This window comes from Rhinolophus ferrumequinum, chromosome X (assembly GCF_004115265.2).
Source record: "Rhinolophus ferrumequinum isolate MPI-CBG mRhiFer1 chromosome X, mRhiFer1_v1.p, whole genome shotgun sequence".
Classification (NCBI taxonomy): Eukaryota; Metazoa; Chordata; class Mammalia; order Chiroptera; family Rhinolophidae; genus Rhinolophus; species Rhinolophus ferrumequinum.
The window spans coordinates 6,671,645-6,696,795 of record NC_046284.1 but is presented as its reverse complement, the minus strand read 5'-3'; the positions used below and the strand labels follow the sequence as shown (position 1 = coordinate 6,696,795).

Here is a 25,151-nt window from a genome sequence, read left to right as displayed (position 1 = left end):
CGCCAACGCCCAGGACTGGAGAAGAAGCGCGCAGGGAGAGGGGCGGGGCCTTGGCGGGAACACGAGGGGCCGCTTCTCTAGCCCGCGCGGTCCTCCCAAGTCTCTGTGGTCTGGGAAGGGGGCGGGGCCCGACCGTGGGGCAAGAACGGGGTGGGAAGCCTTGCACCCGAGCTCCGCCTCCCGCCCCTCCTCCGCCTCCTCCCCTTCCCCCGACTCGGCCCTGGGGAGGGGTGGGTGGGTGGGGATTCTGGGCGGGTGGCGGAATCACTGTCGCTTCAGCCAGGCTTCGGAGAGGACGTACGCGCCTGGTGCCCCGGGGAGGGGCGCCACCAGGGGAGGAGGAGGAGGAGGTGGAGAGGAAGAGACGCCCTCTTTGCCCGAGCCCTCTCGAGGCTCTGACCCTAAGGGCTAGGAGACTGACAAGTTCCTCCACCTCGTCTGTCCGAAGAGGCCGCGACCCTGGAGGGATCTGAGCACCAGGGGCGCCCCAGTGGCCTAGAGCTACAGTCTCAGGGACCACTGCAAGGTTTCCAGTTGCCTAGATAACGAGCCGAGGTCAGAGCAACAACTCTTCTAGCCACCTGCCTGGACTGCTGGCTCAGGCACCAGTCCCAGCCCCGTGCGTCCAGCCCAGGTGACATGCCGGTGCTCTCCACCCCCCGGGCCTCGCGGGTGACCACGCTGAAGCGCACAGCTGTGGTCCTGGCCCTCACAGCCTATGGAGCCCACAAAATCTACCCCCTGGTGCGGCAGTGCCTGGCTCCGGCCAGGGCCCCTCAGGTGCCTGCACGGGAGTCCACACAGGAGGCCTCTGGGGCCACAGTGGCCGCAGCAACCAAGGCCGGTGTGAACCGGGTGTTCTTGCAGCGACTCTTGTGGCTCCTGAGGCTGCTCTTCCCCAGGATCTTGTGCCGGGAGACGGGGCTGCTGGCGCTGCATTCGGCCGCCCTGGTGAGCCGGACTTTCCTGTCAGTATATGTGGCCCGCCTGGATGGACGGCTGGCCCGCTGCATCGTACGAAAGGACCCTCGGGCCTTTGGCTGGCAGCTCCTGCAATGGATCCTCATTGCCCTCCCAGCCACCTTCATCAACAGCGCCATCCGCTACCTTGAGGGCCAGCTGGCGCTGTCTTTCCGCAGCCGTCTAGTGGCCCATGCCTACAGCCTCTACTTCTCCCAGCAGACCTACTATAGAGTCAGCAACATGGACGGGCGGCTCCGCAACCCTGACCAGTCCCTGACGGAAGATGTGGTGGCCTTTGCTGCCTCTGTGGCCCACCTCTACTCCAACCTGACCAAGCCGCTCCTGGATGTGGCCGTGACCGCCTACACCCTTCTTCAAACGGCCCGTTCCCGTGGGGCTGGCACGGCCTGGCCCTCAGCCATTGCTGGTCTCGTGGTGTTCCTCACAGCTAACGTGCTGCGAGCCTTCTCACCCAAGTTTGGGGAGCTGGTGGCAGAGGAGGCACGGCGGAAGGGGGAGCTGCGCTACATGCACTCTCGAGTGGTGGCCAATTCAGAGGAGATCGCCTTCTATGGGGGTCACGAGGTGGGGCAGGTTGGGGTGCTGAGCATGGAGGAAAGCATGTGGCTGGGAAGCCCGGGAGTAGGCAGTGGTGAATGGCAGAGAAAGCCCAGGGCTAGCTGGTGTTGACGCCAGAGGTGTGGGCAGGCCAGGGGAGAGGGACCCTGGGGGTGGCCAGGGCCTGGGGCAGCCCAGACTTAGGCACAGAAATAAGAAGCAGGAAGACTGGGTGGGGACTGCCCTGGGCTAGCTGCGTATATACCCCAGGCCACTTCTGCTTCCTTTTCTCCTCGGTGAGGTTGTCCTGGCCTTGGAATTGCACATCCTAGTGGTTTGCGATGCTAGAGCTCCTGGCTCGCCCCGTTCCTGCAGCCAGTCGGGAGGAGGCTCCTGCTGTCTAGGAGCAGGGACGGTGGGACGTGGCCTGCTGCTCGGTCCCTCCTGGGCCCCCAGGCCCTTTGAAGACCTGCGTCCAGCCGAGCTGGCCGGCCAGGCAGACAGGCATTATGGGCATGACTCAGCCCAAGCGGAGGTTAACGAGCAGCACCCAGCGCGGTGGCCACAGCAGTGGTAGCGCTTGGCGCTCCAGGTCAATGGCTCCCCTGCCTGAGCCCGCGGGGCCAGCCTGGCTGCCGGCTCAGCTGCCTCCCAGAGGCCCCGAGCCAGGGATGCTGGGCCCGGCTGCCACTGCGGCGGGACGCACTTCCTGCCCGCCCAGCGGCCACCCTGCCCCCGGCGTGGCCGCCCTTCCGCCTGGATCCCCGGGCTTGGCTACCCAGCGGGCCCAGGCCGAGGCCGGGGCCAGGCAGGGCCGAGAGCCTGGTGCTGGGAAAGGTTACTCCAGGCCAATGCTCCCTTTATCTCGCCCCAGCCCCTCCCCTTCCTCGTGCCTGGGGTTGCAGCTGCCTCCGGCCCTGCTCCCTGCAACTCTGGTTTCGGTTCCAAGTGCTTCTGGGGGAGGGGCGCAATGGCATCCACCTCCTGAAGGCCTGTATGTCCTCACTGGATCAGGTGGCCTCTTGCCCCTGGACCTTGTCTCACTGGCTGCGCATCGGGCTCCAGATTAGGCGTAAAAGTGCCTGTTCTGCAGCCACAACCCCCTCTCGTTCTCTCGCGCACGCCGGGCCGCAGGGCCTTGGCAGGCAGCCGTGGCCTTGGGTGAGGCGCTTGGCACATTACCCGCAGCTACATTGTCTGCCCCAGCTGGCACTCCTGCCAGCTCCCAGCACGAGTCAGGATTGTCAGGGTGCTCACAGGAGGCGTGCTGACTTCAGGAACACGGGACTGGGCTTGAGGCAGAACCATGCCATGTGGAGGACCTGTATAATGAGAGCAGAAGAGAGATCACTGGCTCTCTGAAGGACTTCCTCTGGGCTAGCTTCAGGAAGTAGCATGTTTGCCAGGAGGATTTGCTGGTGGGGGGTAAGGGGAGAGCCCCAGTGTGCATCCATGTCTCTTTAGGCCTTGGCCAAAGTGCTAGAAAGCAGCGTGAGATGACGGGCCCCCATGGGTGGGTTGATGGCCCTTATTGTGCAGGCATGTGGCTCACGCCAGTCCCACTGGTTGACATACCCATGGACTCTGGCCCAGGCTCAAACCAACAGGTTAGGGCAGAGGTGATTGGCCAGCTGGCAGGCAGACAGCAGAGTATTCTGTTCTTACTGAGATTTCAATGAGGAGGGTTATTTACACACATACACACACGTATACATACATACAATGTCTTGTTGGCTTGAAAGCAAGGTAAACCTTTTTTGATAAGTCAAAGCATCATTGACAAGAAGCTGGTTCTTCTGCCAGTGGTCCAAATTCCACACTACTTCTACCTTCAGGCGGTGTGAGCTTGGGCAGATCACTTTGTCTCTCTGGGTTCTGTAGTGTCCTAGTGTCCTACTGTAGAATGGACATGAGAATACAGGTGCAGTGGCATGTGATGAGAATGAAATGCAGAGTCGGGTATGAAAGCACGTGGCTGGGCAGCTGTTGTCAGTCAGGGGTGGGAAGGCAGAGCTGGGATACGCGTTCCTGTACTGAGCCAAGAGATCTATGATCCAATGGCCACCTTGCTGTGACCACTTCCGGACACCTCCAGCCCCTCTGCCTGTCTGGATGCTGCTGCCAGGGGAAAGCCTCTTTCTGTCCTACTCCCTTTCCTGCTTTCTCTTCTTCAGGCCTGTACCCATCCTGAGTTAGCAGATGGTGGCCAGTGCAGGAAGGGGAAGGGCAGGGAGGGCTCAAGGGCAGGTCTCTCCGTTAGGGGGCGAGGCCTGCGGGGCTGGCTCGGGACCATGCCCTCCAGGTTTCAGTGGGAGAAAGCAGTGGAAGTTTCTCACCCAGAGGAACCTTGGGAAGGTAGGGGGAGGCGGGGCCTAAGTAGGCCAAAGTAGACTGTTGAACCAAGTTCTTCAAAATAAAGTACTGCTTTTTGCTTTCTTGTACTGCCCTTTGCTGAGTTCAGGTTAGTCCCCCAGCAGTTGCCCAAAGAAACGGGCAAGGTGACTGCCCTTGGCCCATGTCCAGAAGCTGCCCAGGGCAAAGAAAGGGGCATGGTAAGCATCCCAACCAGAGAGGTCGTGGAAAGAGGGGACAGGAATGGGCCTCGGCAGGTGGGGGGTGAGTCCCTCCTTCAACACTGCTGTACCCCAGTGCCGTGACTTCAGACAATCCTGTACCACCCCCCTCCAAGTTGGAGACCTGTCCACTATAAATGTAGCCCAGGCATAACCTTCAGCTTTCAACCTTGGTGTGGCCATCAGATGGCATGGTGTGTGTGTGTGTGTGTGTGTGTGTGTGTGTGTGTGCGCGCGCACGCATGCAGCGCTTGGGGGCTCTTGCTGCCACCCCCATAGTAGTTATCACGAGACCTCTGAGCTCTCTCTGTTGCCCCTCCCTGGCAGGTGGAGCTGGCCCTGCTGCAGCGTTCCTACAAGGCCCTGGCTTCCCAAATCAACCTCATCCTGCTGGAGCGCCTGTGGTATGTCATGCTGGAGCAGTTTCTCATGAAGTACGTGTGGAGTGCCTCTGGCCTACTCATGGTGGCTGTCCCCATAATCACCGCCACCGGCTACTCAGAGACAGGTAAGAGTCAGCACACCCGGGGGCGGGGGCGGGGCCTGTCCTGGACCAGTTGGCTGGGAGGTTCAGGAGGGCCCACTGCTTAGCCAGCCTGTCTGCCCCTTCCACTGCCCAGGCTTTGAGGCCTGGCTGGCTTCCTGGAGATCACCCGAGGTCGTGCTGTCCCTTGTTGCCTTCCACCATGCATGACTCTCCTCTTTACAGCATCTCACACTCCTTGGTACCGCTCAGCTGAGCCCAGGGGCTGCGACTCAGACACACTGCATGTCCGTCACCAGGCGTGTGCACCTTGCACACCTGTACCTGTCCTCGGCCCAACTGTGACTCGGAGGTGGGAGGATGGGGAAGTACCTTGAGCTAGCCCCTTCATCCATGGGTCTTGGCTTTCCCATGCCTCAAACAGCTCTGGCATGTTGCAGAGGCTCGAGACCTCTGCCCTAAGGCCTGGGGGGATTGGGAAGCCTGTTCTACCTGTTACTCTAGCATTTGGATGGTCAGGATTCTCATTTTGTTCCTCTACTGGTTTGCAACACATTCATTCTATTTGCAGTCTTTTCATGATTGCCCTTTCAAAGGTTAGTGTCTCTTGATGAATCGATGGCTCCGCCTCCCTCTGACCCTTAGAACACTTGAACTCCAGGACCATCCCCCGTTGATGTGTTTGATGTAGCCCAGTGTCAATTTGCTTTGCCATGTTTTTATACTTGGCTATTGCTTTATTGAGTCAATGCATGTTTCAATTCAACCCCGTGTTTACCGATTTCTCTGCTCACCAGCCCTTTCTCGCAGCCCAGTTACCTTCGTCGAGGTAAACATCTTTCAGAAGTTTTTGCAAGGCTTTCGTCATCATGGGCACTTCACAATTATTTTGTTGTCTGAAAATGTCTTTATTTTACCCTTTTTCCCCAAACTAAAGATTAGCTGGGTGTGGGAGTCCAGGCGGACAGTTATTTGCTCTCAGCCCAGTGACAATATTCCATTGTCTCTGCTGGAAAAATCTGTTATCAGCTTAACTCCCCTCAGCAGCCTGCGTTATCTCTCTGCTTACTTTTAGACTTTTCTTTCTCTGGTATTCTGCAGTTTTGCTTCAAAGTGTTAACCTGTGGGTTTCTGTTTATCCTGCTTGAAACTCGTTGTATGGCCTTTGAATACTAAGATTTTTTTTTCAGTCGTTCTGGACAATTCTCAGCTGTCATCTTTTCAAATATTGCTTCGCTCTTGTTTTACTCCTTGCTTCTGGAACTCCTGCTAGACATGTGCTGGACTTCTCACTCTCTCCTCTGTGGCTCTTCAACTCTCCTATTTCCCATCTAGCACGACACGTGCTGAATTCTGGGAGATTCCTGCAGATCTTCCTGCTCATTGGCCAGTTTTCTCTTCAGCTGAGTCTAATTTAATTTTTTTTTTATTTCAGTGACTATTTCTGTCAAGTCCTATTTGATTCTCTTTCAAATAGAATTTCTTTTTCAAATAGAAACTTCAAACTATTTTAGCAAGTGTCTGATTTTCTCACCTTTTTGACTGCTCTTTTTATGCTGTATGTCATATTAACCATGCTTATTCCACAGTCTCTAGCCAGCTATTGGGTTATTTGAATTCCTGGGTGTCTAAGCCAGCTTCACTCATGGTAGATTTTTTTCCTTATGGGTTTGCAACCAGACTTCTGGGAACCCTGAGTGGCCTAACCGGAGGGTGCAATTCCCCAGTGTATATTGGCTTTTGTTTTGGCCAAGCTCCCTAGTAATTAACCATTTGGAAGCCATTTTCATGTTAACTTCTCAGCTTGGGGAGGAGGGGTTCCTGAGCTTGGAGGTAGCATTCATTTGAACCTCAGACACATAATTACTAATTCTTAGAGGAGACCTTTGTTCCCTGAACCTAGAGCTCTGGCTACACGACCTGTCTTCTCATCTCTGGGGATTTCACTGGCGCACCTGACTGCTGGCTTCTCTGTGGGCCCCTGGGAATGTGCCTTGCTTTCCTACGAGACAGCTCTGCTTTCAAAGGCGCTCTATTTTATGCAGTTTGATAGTAAGAGGCTTTTCAGTTATTTGTAGAGAGAGCCTGACTTGTTTCCGAACCAGAAGTCTCTCTGATTCCCTATTGGCGGCTCTACCTTGGGGCTTCTGTATCCTTAGCTGTCTGTGCCTCTCTGGGTGACCCCCAAGAGGAAGGATCGAATTAGAGGGGGTTGGTTACTTTCCTCTGATGCCCATACATAAAAGATGGCCCTGATTTAGGCGCAGGTGCCAGACTCAGTCAGCAGGTGTCAGATCACAAGCCTGGGGATGGACCCATGGTTTCTGTGAGGAAGCGCCTGCAGCCACGTTCTCTGCACCTGGCACTGGGCATAGCTCGGCCTATTTAGTCCCCAAGGCTTCTCTCTCTTCTGAAGGCCTGGGGCTTTTTGGAGCCTGTACTGGGCCAGGCTTCATGAGCGATTAAAGAAGCAGGAACTCCTGTCCCCAGCTGCATGACACTTATACATGTAAAAACGTGAAATGTTCCTGTCTCTCTTGCTCACTCCACTTCCATCTTATTGGCCTCCTTGTTGTTTCCTCAAAACACCAGGTAGGCTTCTGCGTCAGGGCCTTTGCACATGCTGCTCCCTCTCAGGAACGCTCTGTCCCCTGAGGTCCCGCCCTCCTTATATCAGAGTTTTGCTCACAGGAATCCTCTAGGTGAGGCCTACCCTGCCTATCACCCAGACTCTCTCTTCCCCTTCCCTGCCTCCCTGCTTTCCCAAGCGCTGGACGCCCTATCTATTCCACCTATCTATCTGGTTTCTAGTTTCTCTGCCCGCTTTAGGCTGGGAGCTCATTGAGAGCAGGGATTTTTGTCTGTTTTGTTCCTGCTCCCGGTGTTGCAAGGAGGCTGAGACCACTGGGGGCCGGTGGAAGGACACAGACACTTATCAACTGGGGAATATGGCTTTGCCCTTCTGGCCTGCTGACCAGCAAAGCTGGAGGACCCAGCGGAGGGGTGGCCTTGCTGTGAACAGCTACTTGGTGTCCTGCTCTAAGGCCCTGGTCTTAGCTGCCCCAGGGTAGTTTGTTCTGGCTCCAGGAAGGTGCCAGCTGTTGCCAGGATGCCCCAGGCACCTGCAGACCCTTTCCCCATCCTGGTAGGAGGGTTTGTGTCCATCTGCGTGTGGGGGGCTGTGTTCCCGGGGGCACAGTGGGAAGGAAAGCCCAGGACCTTAGACTGTGAGGATTAACACCCTCTCCGCCGCCAGTTCCCTGAATTCCTGGGCCAGGCCCCAGAAGGTGATGTGAGGAGCTCTGGCCAACCATCACACCCCCTTTCCACCTCACGCTGCAGCCGAGCTGCTCTGGAGGGCCCTCTGCCCTGAGCCCACTTCCTGCCTCTTCCTGCCCCACCCCTGCAGCCATATCCCTGAAGCTCCTCCCTCCAATCAACATATGCCCACTTCTGCCTCAGGAGCCCCAGCTTTCCCTGGGTACCCCCAATGGGTGCAGCTCACCCACACCCCGTACCCTCAGAGTCAGCATTCCCATTGCTCCTCATCGCCATTTCCAGAACATTCCTTGTACAAAAGACCTGCCCCTCTGGGGGTTCCTAGAGTCAAGGGCGTGAAGGCCATTGACAAGAGACAGTGGAGCTGAGTGACCATGGGGTCTAGACTGAGACAGCAAAGCAAGTCAAGACAGGAGCAGGCTCTGGGGAGAAGTCAGGCATCGAGGGTGGCCATTCTCATGGAAGCCACATGGGGAAGCGAGGGACAAATAGGAGTAGTAATGGAGGTTCGAAAGGGGATAGTCATGCTTGAGGGGCTCAGGGGTGCAACAGCTCTGGGTGTTAGAGGACGAGGTGCAGGTGTGGCCCCGGAGGGGCTGCTATGGACAGTTCAGGATACAGGGCTGGGGCAGTCTAGGGGGAAGGAGCTGGGTGTGCCAAGAAAGAAAGCCAAGTGCCTAGTGGCTCATTTGTTTTTATCTGTGTTATTGAGATATGGTTAACATACCCTACAGTTCAGCCTTTTAAATTATTCAATTCAGTGGTTTTTAATATATTCACAAAGTTGTGTATCTATCATCAGCATTTAAGTCTAGACCATTGTTATCACCCCAAAAGGAAAGCCTGGAACCATTAGCACTCACTCCCCACCCCCCAGGCCCGGGTACCCACTAATCTTTTTGTCACTATGGACTTGCATCTTATGGACACCTCATATGAACGGAATCACACAATATGTGGCCCTTTGGGACTGGCTTCTTTCACCCACGAGGACATTTTCAAGTTTCATCCACGTTGTAGGACGAATCAGTGCTTCATTCCTTTTAATGGCTGAATCATATTCCAGCGTATAAATGTACCACAATTTCTTTATCTATTCATCCATTGATGGACATTTGGGTTGTTTCCACTTTTTGACTGTTATGAATAATGGTGCTGTGATCGTTTGTGTGCAAGTTTCTGTATAGACATATTTTCATTTCTCCTGGATATATACCTGGGAGTGCAATTGCTGGGTCATATGGTAACTCTATGTTTAACTTTTTGACAAACTGCCAAACTGTTTTCCACAGCAACTGCACCATTTTATGTTCCCACCGGCGCTGTATAAGGGATCCAATTCCTCCACTTCCTCACCAATACTTCTTATCTCTTTTTAATTATAGCCCTCCTAGTGGTTATGAAGTGATAAATTTTGATTTGCATTTCCCTGATGACTAGTGATGTTGACCGTCTTCTCATGAGCTTATTGGCCATGCGTATATGTCTTAGATATACAATAGAAATGTTTGTTCAGCTCTTTTGCCCACTGTTTATTGGGTTGTTTGTCTCTTTGTTGTTGAATTGAAAAAGTTCTTCACATATTCTGAATACTAGACCCTTATCAGACATATGATTTGTGGATATTTTCTCCCAGGCTGTAAGTTGCCTTTTTGCTTTCTTGATGGTTTCCTTTGGTGCCCGAGAGTGTTTCATTTTGATGGAGCTCATTTATCTGTTTTCTTTTGTTGCTTGTGCTTTTTGGTATCCTATCTAGGAGCCATACCTAATTCCAGGTCACAGAGATTTACCCCTACTTTCTCATAAGAGTTTTGTAGTCTTGCTCTTCTGTGCAGGCCAGTCCTCCCCTTTGAGTTCGTTTTGGTGTGTGGTGTGAGATAGCGGCCATTCTTTTGCATGTGGATGCCTATGTCCCAGCACCATTTGCTGCAGAAGCTTGTGTTGCCCCCAGTGGGTCAGTTTTGACTTCTCACTGTCCCTGCCCCTCCCCTCCACTGTGCTCCACAGATTCAGAGGCCGTGAAGAAGGCAGCCTTGGAGATGAAGGAGGAGGAGTTGGTGAGTGAGCGCACGGAAGCCTTCACCATCGCCCGAAACCTCCTCACAGCAGCTGCGGACGCCATTGAGCGGATCATATCATCCTACAAGGAGGTACTCCCCACAGCGTCCCCCCTGCCGTGCGCCCCATCCCCCGCAGCTAGCAGGGGCTGAGCCAGAGCCACCCTCCCCGCAGGTGACAGAGCTGGCCGGCTACACAGCCCGGGTCCATGAGATGTTCCAGGTGTTTGAAGATGTCCAGCACAGCCGTTTCAAGAGGCCCGGGGAGCCGGAGGACGCTCAGGCAGGGTCCGGGGCTGTGGTCAGGCCTGGTGTCCGTGTGGAGGGGCCACTGCAGATCCGAGGTAAGGGCGTCCCCCCGACAGAGGTCCCACTCATCCCTACCCTACCACGGCAGGCACCTCCCAGGGCCCCAGGAGGGCAGGATCTTTGAGCTGTGCCCCCAAGAAGGGGTTCCTGGGTGAGTCGTAGCTCCCACCACTTTCCTTCCCAGAGCAGTCACTGCTGGCCAGTTCCTTCCAGGTACCCTGGCCGGGATTTCTCTTTGCGAAAAAAGGGACACAGGGTCCCTGAGGGGAGGGGGATCGCTCGCCCATGTGGGCAGCAAGAGAAAGTTCAAGGCCACAGCGGGGGCCAGGATGCTGTGGAAGAGGGGCTGCAGTGTTTGAACTGCCGTTAAGATGGTGCCAGGAAGGGAGGGCTGCAGAGCAGGAGGGGTCTCTATACCTCAGGTTCCAGAGGCCCGAGAAGTGGCTTCGAGCCTCCCCTGCCCAGAGCACAGCCCCAGGCACCGGCGTGGGGGTGGCCTGCTTGAGGGAAGAGCCACATACTCCCAAGGAGCCTTGAAGCACACACCAGCACGCTGTTGGGGGTGGGGTCACGTGGAAGATACCAAAAGGCAAAAGGCATATCTCCCTTCCTTGTGTTCTGTCCCCAGGCCGAGTGATAGACGTGGAGCAGGGGATTGTTTGTGACAATATCCCCATCATCACACCCACGGGAGAGGTGGTGGTGGCCAGCCTCAACATCAGGGTAGGTTGAGCGGGCTGGGCTGGGCTGAGCCTTGGGGCCCACGGCCTGGCCTTCTGCATCTGCACACCCTAGCTCTTGGCATGTAGCCTGGCCAGCCTGCCCATGTTGTCAATAGCCATTGTCCCCATATCTACGTGGCAGGCGGGCTAAGGTCAAAGTGAAAGACCAACGTGTCTTTGACTGTTAGTTGTGGGGCAATGGAGACAGAGCTGATAAAAGAGACTTGCAATGAGCAGGATTGGCCAAGAGTCGCGCGAGGGTTCCTGGCCCTATCACCACCAGCCACACCCCTACCCCGCCCCAGTCCCCCAGAAGCCCAGGACTTGGGGACTGTGGTGCAACTCGAACTGTAGTGAAAGAGATTGCCCTCCACTGACCTGGGCTTGGGGTCCCACCCTTCTGCTTCAAGAAGCCCCCAGTGCGTATGTGTGTGCAAAGGACGCCTTGGTGGCCGACGAACGTCCACCAGGCACCTGTGTCCCCAACCAGGGCTTTGGATAGGGTTCGGGAGTGATGGAGTAAATGAGGGACCTGTGGGGGGCAGGGGGAGTGAGAGGGAGTCATTCATTCATTCATTTATTCATTCAGCCACTGTTCTCTGAGCTCTAGGCTGGACACTGGAAACCAGAGGGAAATCTGGGTGTCCCCTGCTCTCTGGGAGGCCCCACTCTGCGAGGCCCTAAAGTGTTACAAAGGACCCCAGTTAGATAGGTGCCCAGGGTCCAGCAGGGACCATGGGAAGGGTGGTCACCATCCCTAGGGAGAGCAGAGAGTAGCTGAAGCTTCACCCAGGAGCCTTCGGGCAGGTGCACAGCTTGATGAAGAAGGCCTCCCACAGAGGGCAGGCGGAGAAAAGGCAGTGGAGTGGCAGGAGTGAGGAGCTGAGGGGCCTTGGGGCCAGGTCCTGAAGGGGCCATGTGTACCCAGCTAAGGCGTGGGTCAGCAGGAGCCATGACCGGGCAGGGAGTAAATGGAAGAAGCACATGTGGAGGGCAATGCCTGCGGCTCCTTTCCTTGATCTGCTGAGAGGGGCCCTGAGAGCCATTTGGAGGCTGGGAACATGTCATTACAGCAAGCAGCACAGGACAGTGGGGTGATCCCTATCGCCCCCAGCAGTGGTTACTCTTGGGGTGTAGGGGGAGCCGTCGATGGCTGGTTTATCCAAGGTGAATGGTTTCCAGGCAGGCCGGGTGGAATCCCAAGTAGGCAAAGACCAGAGGCCCTGGTGAGCAGGGGCTCAGCTGGGTAGGAAGCAAGGCCAGGCTTGGAGCGGGGTGACAGGTAGAAGAGCAGGGCGTGGACTCAGCAAGAGCTCTGGCCTGGTGGAGCTGGTGGTGGAGCTGAGCTCTGAGGCTGGGAGATGTTGGGGAAGGCGAGCAGTTCCTGGCCATGATAGGCCAGGTGGTGGGGTGAGAAGGACGGCAGGAGAGACGCAGGGGAGAAGATGAGGGAGGCAGCCATGACGCTGGCTGAGGGCCGAGGCAGCTCTCCCAGAGCCCGATGCCAGGGGAAGCCTCACACATCTGGATGGAGGGAGGCCCAGGCCCAGCCCAAGGGAATTTATAGTCTAACAAAGGACCACAAATCGAAGGCCTCAAACAATGGAAATGGAGTCTCTTCCAGTTCTGGGGGCCAGAAGTCCAGACCAGGTGTCTCCTGAGGGCAGTGAGGGAGGATGCATTCCAGGCCATCCCAGCTTCTGGTGGTTGCTAGCCATCGTTGGTGTTCCTGGGCTTCGTGCCCATCTCAGCCTCTGTCTTCACGTGGCATTCTCCCTGTGTACATGGCTCTGTGTCCAAATGTCCCCTTTTCATAAGAACGTGAGTCACATTGGATAGGGGTCACCCCCCTCCAGGATGACCTCATCTAAACTGAAGTATAATAATTACATCTGCAAAGACTATTTCCAAATAAGATCACATTCTGAGGTCCTGGGGGTTAGGACTTCAACACATGAATTTGGGGGGACACAGTTCAACTCCTACCACTGACCGAGGCAAGCCAGGGATGGCTTCACATGGGCCGCACTTACAGATCTTCCAAGGATGGTGGAGGCCAGTAGGCAGCCGAGGACAGCAGTCTCCCTGCCCTCTGACCCATCCTACCCTCACCCCCACCCCCGGCTTGGCTGGCCTTTTCCCATCAGCCAGTGGGCATCATGTGATGGGCTGTTGGGGAGCCTGAGGCTCTTGACAGTCTGGGGGTCCCCGTGGCATCTCCGTGGCACCCTAGCACTGTGGGGACAGTGAGAGGGCCACGAAGGACAGACGCTCTAAAGAAAGCACCTTCCAGGGGCAATTTCTAAAGGGAAAGTGTTTCTGCTGGGGGGGCCAAAACGTTTGGGTCCCCAGTGAAGCAGGATGGCACAGGATAGAGGGTGACGTTGGCTTTCTGGAGCACGCACCCATTCGTGCGCCTATGGCAGAATAGGCCCTCCTCCTGCTGGTGCCATAGTGTGTGTTGGGGCCTTAGGGGACAGGCCAGGGCCCCAAACAGGCATTCGATTAGAGCTCTGGACGCCGGACCTCATCGCCTGGGCCCTGCTGTTCTTTACTGGGAGGGCCTACCTGCTGGCCTTGGCATGCACTTAGGTCCAGGGTGCTGTCAGAGGCTGTCAGGAAGGCCACAGGTGAGAGGAAGGAGGTCCATGCCACCCGGGATACTATGGCACTGCCTCCACAGGTGGAAGAGGGCATGCACCTGCTCATCACAGGTCCCAACGGCTGCGGCAAGAGTTCTCTGTTCCGGATCCTTGGCGGGCTCTGGCCCACATATGGTGGCGTGCTCTATAAGCCCCCACCCCAGCGCATGTTCTACATTCCTCAGAGGTGAGCCATGCAGGGGAAAGGGAGGGAGCCAGGGCCCCCAGCTCTGCTCCCTCCGACCTGTGGAACCTGACACCCAGGAGATGGCAGAGCATGTGTCTCTGTACGTGTGGTGTGTGAGCATGTGTGTGTGTGTGCATATGATCACGTGCATTCCTGTGCTGTGTGTGTGCATGCGCGCTCTGGGTGCAGGGTACGTGTAAGTCTGGTGTGCGTAGGAGGGTGTGAGCACTATGGAGCACTTTGGGGAGGGGGTCTGTGGGCTTCGAGTCAGCCCCGCTTCCAGCAGCCAGAGCCCACGGCGGAGCCCGGAGCCTGCACAGGCACAGGGCACCGGCAGGGAAGCAGGGCCCGGCCTTCCCTCCGTGGACATGGCGATTTTCCACAGGCCCTACATGTCCGTCGGCTCCTTGCGCGACCAGGTCATCTACCCGGACTCCGTGGAGGACATGCAAAGGAAGGGCTACTCAGAGGAGCACCTGGAAGCCATTCTGGACATCGTGCACCTGAACCATATCCTGCAGCGGGAAGGAGGTAGGGGGTTGGGGCATCTCACCTCTCAGCGCGAAGGAGTGAGCCATCCATCCGGGAACCTGCTGCCACCCCAGCCCCTGCCTCCCTCTTGGCCCCCCACATCCAGGAGACCAAAGTGCTAGGTGCCCCGAGAGCCCCAGCCTGGCCTAAACAGGGAGGACTGACAGGAAGCGGGTGGCCCAGGTGGCCTGCGTGCGAGGGAAGAGAGGCCCGGCACGCAGGCAGGGGCATCCAGCGGGGCTGGGGGCAGGGAAGGCCCTGCCAGGAAAGGAAGCCCTTGTAAGGCTTTAAGCAGGGAAGTGACAGGTCAGTTCGGAATTTCAGCAAGAGGACAGACCATGGGCGTGGTGTGGAATAGGCACCCAGGGAGGAGCGTGCACCGAGGGCTTGGGCTGTGGCAGGTAGGAGCAGAGGTGCGGAGGGGACGCTGGCGTTTCTGGCTTGAGCCTGGGAGGTGCTGTCCCCTGGGAAGGAGAAGAGGGAGAGACAGGCTGGTAGACAGAGAAGGCATTGGTCAGGGGCTTACCTGGTTTGTCTGCAAATGCCCTTTGAGCCTGGAGGTGAGGAGGAGAGGGTGGAACCCAGGGCGGGGCTGAGCTGATTGTCTTAGTGAAATCTGAGCAGCAGGGTTCTGCTTCCTGCCTCTGCCACGTAGGGGCAGCTTGACCTTGAGCAAAGACCGCATCTCTTGGGCTCTCTCCACCTGTGGAAGTGGACAGGTACCAGTCCCTCCCCTCAGCACCAGCAGTGTGGAAATCACTCCTGCAGATGCTTCCCAGGTGTTGTGGCCTGTACAGAAAGGGGGCTACAGGTGGTGAAGTTGTGGTTGCCATGGTCACGCTGAAGCTTCATCCCCAGCTTCCCCCTGGATGAGCCAGACCTCTTTTGCTCCAGCCACCCTCCGGCTGAGAGTGTACCCCTCCTCCTGTCCTCCAGGGCACCTCTGAGGCAGACCATCACAACCTATTAGCACTGAGTTCAGCTATAACAGAACCCCCCCGCAGTGGCTCAAGTCACACAGCTTTATCTTACTGTGACATAAAAGTCCTGAGGAAGTTGGGGGCGTTCTGCTCTGCTCAGCCTCTGTTCCCAGAGTGACCTCATGGTCCAAGATGGTTGTTCCGACCATCACATCATACCCCAGACCATAGGACTGAGGAAGTAGGGAGAAGGGGCAAAGGGTACATGCCGTCTGATTTTAAAGAAAGTTCCAGAAGCTGCCACGTGTGTAACACGTACACGTATACCCCATTGGCCAGAATTCAGTCACATAGTCACACAACCTCAAGACAAGCTAGGGAATGTAGTCTTTTTTGTGGGTACCACGTGCCCTACCAAAACTTCTAGTCCAACGGGAAGGCAGAGTAGCTGTAGGAGGAGTCATTTCTGATGAATCACCCACATACCTGCTCATTCTAACAGCTTCCAGAGCCTTGCTAAGGTGCTGGCACCAAACAGGGACACAAAGATCCGAGTGCCTAAGGGTGAGAAGTCTTCTGCAGAGACCATTCCAGCCATCCTGGGGCTGGCTCTTCATTGGCACCGTTAGGTCCTGTATGAGTTCCCTGGGGCTGCCATAACAGAGTACCACAAACTGCGGGGCTTAAACAACAGAAATGGATTAGCCCCCAGCTGTGGGGGCCAGCAGTCCTAGATCAGGTGTGGGCAGGGTTGGCTCCTTCTGGGGTTCTGGGGGAGAATGTATTCCAGGCCTCTCTCCTTGGCTCGTAGACAGCCATCTTCTCCCTCTGTCTCTTCATATTACCTTTCCTCTATGCGTATCTTTGTGTCCAAATTTTCCCGTTTTATAAGGACACCTATCATATTGGATCAGGGTCCACCCTAGTGACTCACTTTAACTTGAGTGCCTCTGTGAAGCGGGTTAGGACTCCCATATATCTCCTTTTGGAAGGGACACAATTCTGGTCCCAAGTTCTTTTGACTATTGAAGTATCACCTACAGACAGACAAGTACCCAGAGCACATGTATCCAGCGGTTGGCCTTCTCCGGGGTCAAATGTGCTGCCACCTTCCACTGTCACTCGTCTCCCAGCCCCTCCCAGCACACCCACCACCCCCAGCGAGCCTGGGCCTGGGCCCTTGAGGTGAACAGAGTCCCTTTGTCCCCTGCCCAGGTTGGGAGGCCGTATGTGACTGGAAGGACGTTCTGTCGGGGGGCGAGAAGCAGAGGATCGGCATGGCCCGCATGTTCTATCACAAGTGAGTGGGCCGTCCAGGGTACTAGGGCTCCCGCGGGTACTGGGTGCTCTCCTCTCCAAGCCAGCGGCAGAGACAAAGGCAGCACAGCACGCATGCTCCCTGGGGCCTCCTTAGGGGGAAGGCAGTTCCGTTAGAAGGCCCCGTCCCAGGCTTCCGCAGGGATTGTGCCACAGAGTGGGAGGGGGCTGGGATTGGGCCAGAGCATCAGCAATGCAGGGTCCACAGCCCGCCTTATCCACTCGGTACCCACCCCCAAGGCCCAAGTACGCCCTCCTGGATGAATGCACCAGCGCCGTGAGCATCGATGTGGAAGGCAAAATCTTCCAGGCGGCGAAGGACGCAGGCATCGCTCTGCTTTCCATCACCCACCGGCCCTCCCTGTGGTAGGTACCCTCCCTTCCTGCCTGGAGTTGACGGAAGGGAGCTCCCTTCTCACATTCGTCACCCGCGTGGTTTTGCAGCTGGGGGGGATGGTGCTGCCATTGAGGGGTAGAGGGCCCCGGTAGGCCCAGCAAGCATCTCCTGCTGAACAACCTCTGCACCTCCATCCCCGCCCCTCTCCTGACCCAGGAAGTACCACACGCACTTGCTGCAGTTCGATGGGGAGGGCGGCTGGAAGTTCGAGAAGCTGGACTCGGCCACCCGCCTGAGCCTGACTGAGGAGAAGCAGCGGCTTGAGCAGCAGCTGGCAGGCATTCCCAAGGTGCAGCGGCGTCTCCAGGAGCTCTGCCAGATCCTGGGCCAAGGCCCCAGGGTCCTCCAGGGTGCTGCCACCTGACAGAGGGCCGCGGCGCTGGGCCCTCAGCCTGCCCCTCCCCAAGCCCTCGGATCATATGAAGGAAACAGCAGCACCTGCCCACCCACTCGCACCCAGCCCCACCACAGGCCCACCCTGCTGCATGCCTTTCCCTCCTCCCAGGCCTCCTGGCCACTGGCCTGCCCTGCCTAGAAGACTGCCAGTAAAACCATTGTGCCCGACCCCCGTGCCCCTGCCCTCAGGCAAGTAGACATGGAAAGTCCTACCCTGCTGCCCGCACCAACCCTGCCCCACCATAACTGTGACCTCCTGGGCAGGGTAACTGAGTCCTTTCTTTTCTTTGGGGAGGGGGAGAGGGGTAGGAGGTGAGTCCCAGCTCACACTGCCAGCCAGTCTGTGCCGAGCTTCTGCATTTGTGGGGCACTGCCCTCCTGAGACCGAAGTCCCCCTTATTTCTTCCTTTTCAGGCCCTCGGAGACCTTATGGTCCATCCCTCTATTGCCACCACCCAAGTGGCCACCAAGGCTCCTATTCCACGGGATGCCCTTCCTGCCATAGAAACGGCCAAAAGGGACCCATGGCCAGACAGGGTCCCTTGTCTGTGCCCCTTCTCCCTGCCAGTCGTGCCGAAGAGCCCTCGGGAGAAAGAATTGCACAGCATTTCTTAGCAAGCGATAATAAGAATGTAGCCCCTACCCTTGTCGGTCCCTACACGCTAATTTATTGGATTCCTGTGTGTAGCCTTCTTGGTTGCCAATGTGAGCACCGTGCTAACAGGGGAGGCAGCCCAGGCTGTGGTCCTTCCACAGGTGGCCCAGCCTCTGAGCCAGCCCCAGCCAGCCTGTGGCTCCACCAGCCTACACTGCCAGCTGCCACCAGGGGGGCCCAGGCCAGCCAGAGGGGGAGATGGATACTGGTGCCGCCGGGAGTACGGGCACCAGTGTTCCCAGCTCAGTGCCAAAGAGGGGTCAGCTGGGGAAACTGTCTCTGCAAAGCCAGCCCCTGCCCTAGAGGGAGACCCTGCTGCTGCCGCTGTGTGCCTTTTGGAGGGGGTCCCTCAGCCGTCGGGCCGGGGAGCCTCCCTCAGTCCCTCAGTAAAAACCTTCTGTGGAAAGTGCATTCCTGCCTCCTGGCCTCTATGTGGCGTGGTTTGGAGGAGGGGCAGCAGAGGGCTTGGTCAGGTGTCGGGGAGAAGAACCTCAGCCCACACCCCCCACCTGAAGACAGCTCAGCACATTCTCTGGCTGACATGGCAGTGGGAACATGGGCCTCGCAACCTCTCAAAAATATTGGCTGAGCCCAAATAGGCCTCTGGATCAAGCCTGGATCTGATGCTGGGGTGGGGGGAGGAGACTGATGCCTGGTCCCTGTATGAGAAACTTCTGGAGAGATAGTGTGGGAAAAACAGCGAGCTGCAAAATGGGCTGGTGGGGGGCACACAGAGTCTGAAGGGTCCTGACCTGGCCTGGCAAGGGGCAGTGGGGAAGAAGTGGTTCTAGACCTTCTAAGCGGAGGGAAAGCTTGTGCAAAGGCCCAGGGGTGAATCAGGAGCAAGATGCAGGATATTATTGCTAAGTGCAGGGGGGAGAGGAGGGGCCGGGGCCATGCTAAGGAGCCTGGGCTTATTTGGGAGGCAAGGAGAAAGCACTGAAGAATTCTTAGCACAATGGAAACCACGTGGAGCCATGCTTAAAGCCGGCTGTTTGGAGGGAGGCACATCTCTATAAAAAGAATGAAGTTCTGACCCATCCTGTAACATGGGTGAATTGCAAAAACATGATGCTGAGTGAAAAAGAGCCAGTCACAAAAGACACATCTAGTATGAGTCCATTCACATGAAATGTCCAGAGTACACAAGTCCACAGAGACAGAAAGAAGGGCAGTAGGGGCCGGGGGCCAGAGAGGTGGGAAATGGAGAGTGATTGTTGGTGGGTACAAGGTTTCCTTTTGGGGTGATGAAAATGTGGAACTAGATAGAGGCGATGGTTGCATAACATTGTGAATGTACTAAATGCCACTGAATTGTACACTTTAAAAGGGTTAATTGTATGTTATGTGAGAGAGACATAGATGAGCAAACACACCACTCGAAGTAGCCCGTACAAAATGAGCTGAGGCCTGAAATCCTGGATGGATTAGAAAGAGACTAGAAGAAAACCAACAACTGTAGGGGGTCATACTCTGGGGGGTTGGGAGGGGGAAAGTCAAGGTGACCCCTGGGTTCTTGCTTGAGTGGCCAGGTGGGTGACGACATCCTTCACTGAAGGAGGGTCATGTCTGCGAGAAGGTGTCACCTGTTAGCATTTGCTAGGCCTGGGCCAGCAGCCCCCATGGCAGTTGGCCCAAGGAGTGTGCAGCTTGGACAAGCTCTAGCCTGGAGATCCTCTAAGGGGGCATCAGGCAACAGAGAGGCAGGTGGTGGTTAAAAATCTACGTACATGGGCCAGCCCGGTGGCTCAGGTGGTTAGAGCTCCATGCTCCTAACTCCGAAGGCTGCCGGTTCGATTCCCACGTGGGCCAGTGGGCTCTCAACCACAAGGTTGCCAGTTCAATTCCTCGAGGCCCGCAAGGGATGGTGGGCTCCGCCCCCTGCAACTAAGATTGAACACGGCACCTTGAGCTGAGCTGCCGCTGAGCTCCCGGATGGCTCAGGCAGTTGGAGCGCGGGCTCTCAAACACAAGGTTGCCAGTTCAATGCCCGCAAGGGATCGTGGACTGCGCCCCCTGCAACTAGAAAATGGCAACTGGACCTGGAGCTGAGCTGCGCCCGACACAACTAAGACTGAAAGGACAACAACTTGAAGCTGAATGGCACCCTCCTCAACTAAAATTGGAAAAACAGGCCTGGAAGTACACACTGTTCCCCCAATAAAGTCCTGTTCCCCTTCCCCAATAAAATCTTTAAAAAAAGAAAGAAAGAAGGGAGGGAGGAATATTTTAAAAAACAAACAAAAAACAAACAAACAAACAAAAAAATCTACGTACACACCCTGGGGAGAAGGGGCTTGGTCTCTGGGGGATGGGAGACAGACTGCGTTTTATCCAAATTTAGAGGTTAGGATTTGTTCCTGATCCCAGGAAAGGTGCTGAATCGGAGGGTGGGGAGTCGTTCCTCCATCTCTTTCCAAGACTGTAAGTCATCCCTACCTGAACATAAATCCTGTCTTTTCTTTTTTTGTTTGAAACTTAAATAGCTAGAGTGGTTCTGTGGTCTGCCACCAAACGTTAATTGACACAGATTGTAAGAGACAAACCCAGCAAATATTGTCCAAAAGGAAGTTAGTGAAGAGAAAGTAATAGTAGACAAAGTGGACCTCAGGGCACAAATCATTATTAAGAATTAAAGAGGTCACTGCATAATGATTAAAGAAAGAATTAATTGGAAGCATTAACCATTCTGAACATGTGTGCACCGGCCTAATGACAGAGCCTCAAATGCATATGATACAAAAAGCAGTTAAAGGAAAAATGAATAAATCAGTAAATTCACCACAACGTATTACACCACCTCTCACTATAATTGGCAGCTCAAGCAGACAAAACTAGTAAGAACATAAGGAAAATTGAACAAGCTTGATTAACGGACATCTCAAAATATTCTTTTCAAGTTCACGTCAAACATTTACTAAAATTCACCATGTCCTAGATTGCAAATATTAAAAGAATCAGCATCATACGGATCATGTTCTCAAACTGTGATAGAACAAAATCAAATCGATAATAAAACTAAAATTAAGTCTTCTTATGTTTGGAAATTTTAATTTATAAGTTTAAATTTAAAAATACACTTCCCTCAATAAATCAACAAACAACAAGTGCTGGCGCGGATGTGGAGAAAAGGGAACCCTTGTGCATGTTGGTGGGATTGCAGATTGGTGCAGCCACTATGGAAAACAGTATGGAAAATCTCAAAAATCTGAACATGAACTACCCTATGATCCAGCAATTCCACTCCTAGGTATCTATCCGGAGAAATCCAAAACTCCAATTCAAAAATCTTTATGCACTCCTATGTTTATTGCAGCACTATACACAATAGCCAAGACATGGAAACAACCAAAATGCCCATCGGTAGATGACTGGATTAAGAAAATGTGGTACATTTATACAATGGAGTACTACGCAGCCATAAAGAAGAAAGAAATCTTACCATTTGCAACAACATGGATGGACCTAGAGAACATTATGTTAAGTGAAATAAGTCAGACAGAGAAAGATAAGTACCATATGATCTCACTTATATGCGGAATCTAAAGAAAAGAATAAGTGAATGAACTAATCAGAAACAGTTTTGGAGACAAAGAGGAAAAACTGAGGGTTGCTAGATGGGTGGGGGTGGTGGGGAAAAGGGGGAAGGTGAGGGGATTAGAAAACAGTCAGTAACCACAAGATGGCCACGGAGTTTTGAAAATTAATCTGGGGAACGTAATTTAGTGGTTACCAGAGGGTAAGGGGGGTGGGGGGTGGGAGATGAGGGTAAGGGGGATCAAATATATGGTGATGGAAGAAGGAGAACTGACTCTGGGTGGTGAACACACAATGTAATTTATAGATGATGTGATACAGAATTGCCCACCTGAAATCTATGTAATTTTACTAACAATTGTCACCCCAATAAATTAAAAAAAAATCATATGATCATATCAATAGATGCAGAAAAGCATTTGATAATATAGAACATCACTTTATGGTTAAAATACTTAATAAAATGGTACCTCAACATAATAAAGGCCATATACAACAACAACAACAACAACAACAAAATACACTTCCAAATGATTGGTCCAAGAAGAATTATAATGAAAATCTAAAAATGGAACAACAATGAAAAAACTACATATGAAAACTTGTGGGGTGTAGCTCAAGCAGTACTTAGGAGGAAATGTATAGCCTTAAAATGAAAAAGATGACGGTGGCCGGATGGCTCAGTTGGTTAGAGCACGAGCTCAACAGGGTTGCCGGTTCGATTCCCTCATGGGCCAGTGAGCTGCGCCCTCCACAACTAGATTGAAGACAACGAGCTGCCGCTGAGCTTCAGGAGGGGCGGCCGGATGGCTCACTTGGTTAGAGCGCAAGCTCTTAACAACAAGGTGGCTGGTTCAATTCCCACATGAGATGGTGGGCTGCGCCCCCTGCAACTAAAGACTGAAAACGGCGACTGGACTTGGAGCTGAGCTGTGCCCTCCACAACTAGATTGAAGGACAATGACTTGGGGCTGATGGGCCCTGGAGAAACACACTGTTCCCCAATATTAACCAATTAAAAAAAAAAAGTGATGCTTGAATCTAAGGAAAAAAGAAAACCAAATATCTAAAAAAAAAAAAAAGGAGAGAGAGAAAGAGATTGAGAGAAAACTTTATTTAAAAAATGAAAAAGATGTGCACCAATTCAGGAAGTTAGAAAAACCACAGTAGAATAAACCCAAAGAAAGCAGAAGGAAGGAAATCACAAAGAGAGCAGAAATGAACGAAATGGAAAAAAGAAAGATCAATAAAACCAAAAGTTGATTCTTTGAAATGAGTAAAATAGGCAAGCCTCTGGCAAGAATGAAAGGAGAGAAGATACACATAAATAATGCTTGGAAGGAAAAGAGGAAAATAACCACAGACCCAACAGCCATTTCAAACCTAATGGAAGACTGGGGTAAGCATGGGAGCTTGAACACCTGTGTGGTACCTGCTTCTCAAAACACACAAAAGTGACAATAAGGGGATGACACATGTAAAAAGAAATAAATTCACCAAAGAAAGGGAGAGGAGTAACTACCAAGAAAATTTTGGAAGCTGGAAGACAGGTGGAGGAGTTATAACTGATTTAGAGACCAGAGCAAACTTTTGAAACAATGGTGGGAGGCGGCCAGCAGCAGGAACTGGTTTGCACAAGAATTGAAGGCACCGGCCATCTCAGAAGAAAAAAATGTGTGCATGTATCATGGGGTTGGTGAAATAGAAGGACCAGATTTTACTCTCTGGGTAATGAAAACAGGTCTGTGGAAATGAAAATTAAAGCCACAGTGAAGTATCCTTTTATTCCCACCGATTGGCAGAAATTAGAAAGTCTGACAATACCAAGTGTTGACAGTGCTACGGAGTAGCAGGAACTCATACACTGTGGGGCAGGAGAGGGGGATGTACGCTGGTAGAACCATTTTGGAAAACAATTTGTCATTTTCTAGTAGAGCTGAAGACTTCATGTTTATGACATAACAATGTCACTGCTGGAGAAGTTCTTTCACAAATATACCAGCTGACATGCACAAATCGTTCATAGCAGCATTGTTTATAATAGGCAAAAGCCAGAAACAACACAAATGTCCATGAACAGGAGAATAAATGAACTATGTTAGTCAGATGATGGAAAATTATTCAGCAAGAAAAATGAATGAACTATAGCAATATGCATCAACTTGAATATATGTCACAAATATAGAATGAAAACAACGAGTTTCAGAAAAACACATCCAGGATGATTCCATTTATATAAAGTTCAAAAAATACAAAACTAAATAATATATCATTTAGAGATAATTCATATTTAGGACAAACATAAAGAAAAGCAAGGAAAGAATATTGGTTGCCTCTGTCAAGGGAGGAAAACAGTACATGGGGACTTCAAAGATATTGGAAATGTCCTCCCACTGGCAGTGGAGACATACGTGTATCACTTTCTCATCATTCTCTAAACAATTCATATAAGTACTGTGTACTGTTTTGTGTGGATTAGGTTGAATAAGATGAAACTGCCATTTTTACAGATCAAAAATAGCTGGATATTAAGCAATATCATCTATTTTGACATACCGAATTTCATAATAAAATAAAACCAAAATACTTTATGCTAATAAGTTTGAAACTTTAACAAAATGGGCATGTTTCCAGGAAAACATGGTTTATCAAAAAATTGACTCAAAATAGAAAAAGTCACCCTAAAATTCATATGGAATCTCAAGGGACCCCAAATAGCCAAAACAATTCTAGAAAGGAAGAACAAAGTTGGAGGACTCACACTTCCTGATTTTAAAACATATTACAAAGCTACGGGAATTGAAACAGTGTGGTTCTGGCATGACGACAAACAATAGACAAATGGAACAGAAATAAGCCCTCACATATGTGGTCAAATGATCTTTAACAGAGAGCCAAGACCATTCAATGGGGTAAAGGACAGTCTCTTCAACAAATGGTGGTGGGAAAACTAAATATTCACATGCAAAAGAATGATGTTGGACCCTTATCTTACATCATATACAAAAATCAACTCAAAATAGATTAAAGACCTAACTGTAATAACTAAAACTATAAAAACTCTAGAAGAAAATATAGGGGGAAAGCTTCCTGGTGTTGGACTGGCCAATGACTTCTTGCAAATGACACCAAAACCATAGGCAACAAGCTCTTTCATCTTGGCTGCCAACAGACCATCCAGACTGAGGAAGACCCAGAAACTTCGGGGCCATGTGAGCCATGGCCACAGCGACATTGGCAAGCACCAGAAGCACCCAGAAGGCTGAGGTAATGCTGGTGGCATGCATCACCACAGGATCAACTTCAACAACTATCACCCAGGTTACTTTGGGAAAGGTGGTACCATGAGGCATTACCACTTAAACAGTAACCAGAGCTTCTGCCCAACTGTCAACCTTGATAAACTGTGGACCTTGGTCAGAGAACAGATACAGGCAAATGCTGCCAAAAACAAGACTGGAGCTGCTCCTATCATTGACGTGATGCAATCAGGACACTTACTACAAAGTTCTGGGGAAGGGAAAGCTCTCAAAGTAGGCTGGCATCGTGCAGGCCAAACTTTTTAGCAGAAGAGCTGAAAAGAAGATCAAGGGTGTTGGAGGGGCCTGTGTCCTGGTATCATGA

The 25,151-nt window shown here is 53.0% G+C and overlaps 1 protein-coding gene and 1 pseudogene across 1 annotated transcript; both read left to right on the top strand.

Annotated features, from left to right (window-relative positions):
* Nucleotides 1-265: 265 nt before the first annotated feature.
* Nucleotides 266-18,401, top strand: ABCD1 (ATP binding cassette subfamily D member 1). The gene is made up of 10 exons (XM_033109645.1): nucleotides 266-1,548; nucleotides 4,422-4,602; nucleotides 9,865-10,007; nucleotides 10,090-10,258; nucleotides 10,852-10,946; nucleotides 13,629-13,774; nucleotides 14,160-14,305; nucleotides 16,441-16,525; nucleotides 16,783-16,908; nucleotides 17,096-18,401. The coding sequence occupies exons 1-10, from the start codon at nucleotides 640-642 to the stop codon at nucleotides 17,301-17,303; spliced, it is 2,208 nt and encodes a 735-aa protein (XP_032965536.1). The 5' UTR covers nucleotides 266-639; the 3' UTR covers nucleotides 17,304-18,401.
* Nucleotides 17,535-25,151, top strand: LOC117025411 (60S ribosomal protein L27a-like; annotated as a pseudogene).

What these genes read in the sequence shown, in the direction of transcription:
- ABCD1 (XM_033109645.1), top strand. Translation starts at nt 640, where the DNA reads ATGCCGGTGCTCTCCACCCCCCGGGCCTCGCGGGTGACCACGCTGAAG. An exon ending in ATGTTCTACATTCCTCAGAG is followed by an intron (nt 13,775 to 14,159) that starts GTGAGCCATGCA and finishes GATTTTCCACAG; the next exon opens with GCCCTACATGTCCGTCGGCT. An exon ending in ACCCACCGGCCCTCCCTGTG is followed by an intron (nt 16,909 to 17,095) that starts GTAGGTACCCTC and finishes CTCCTGACCCAG; the next exon opens with GAAGTACCACACGCACTTGC.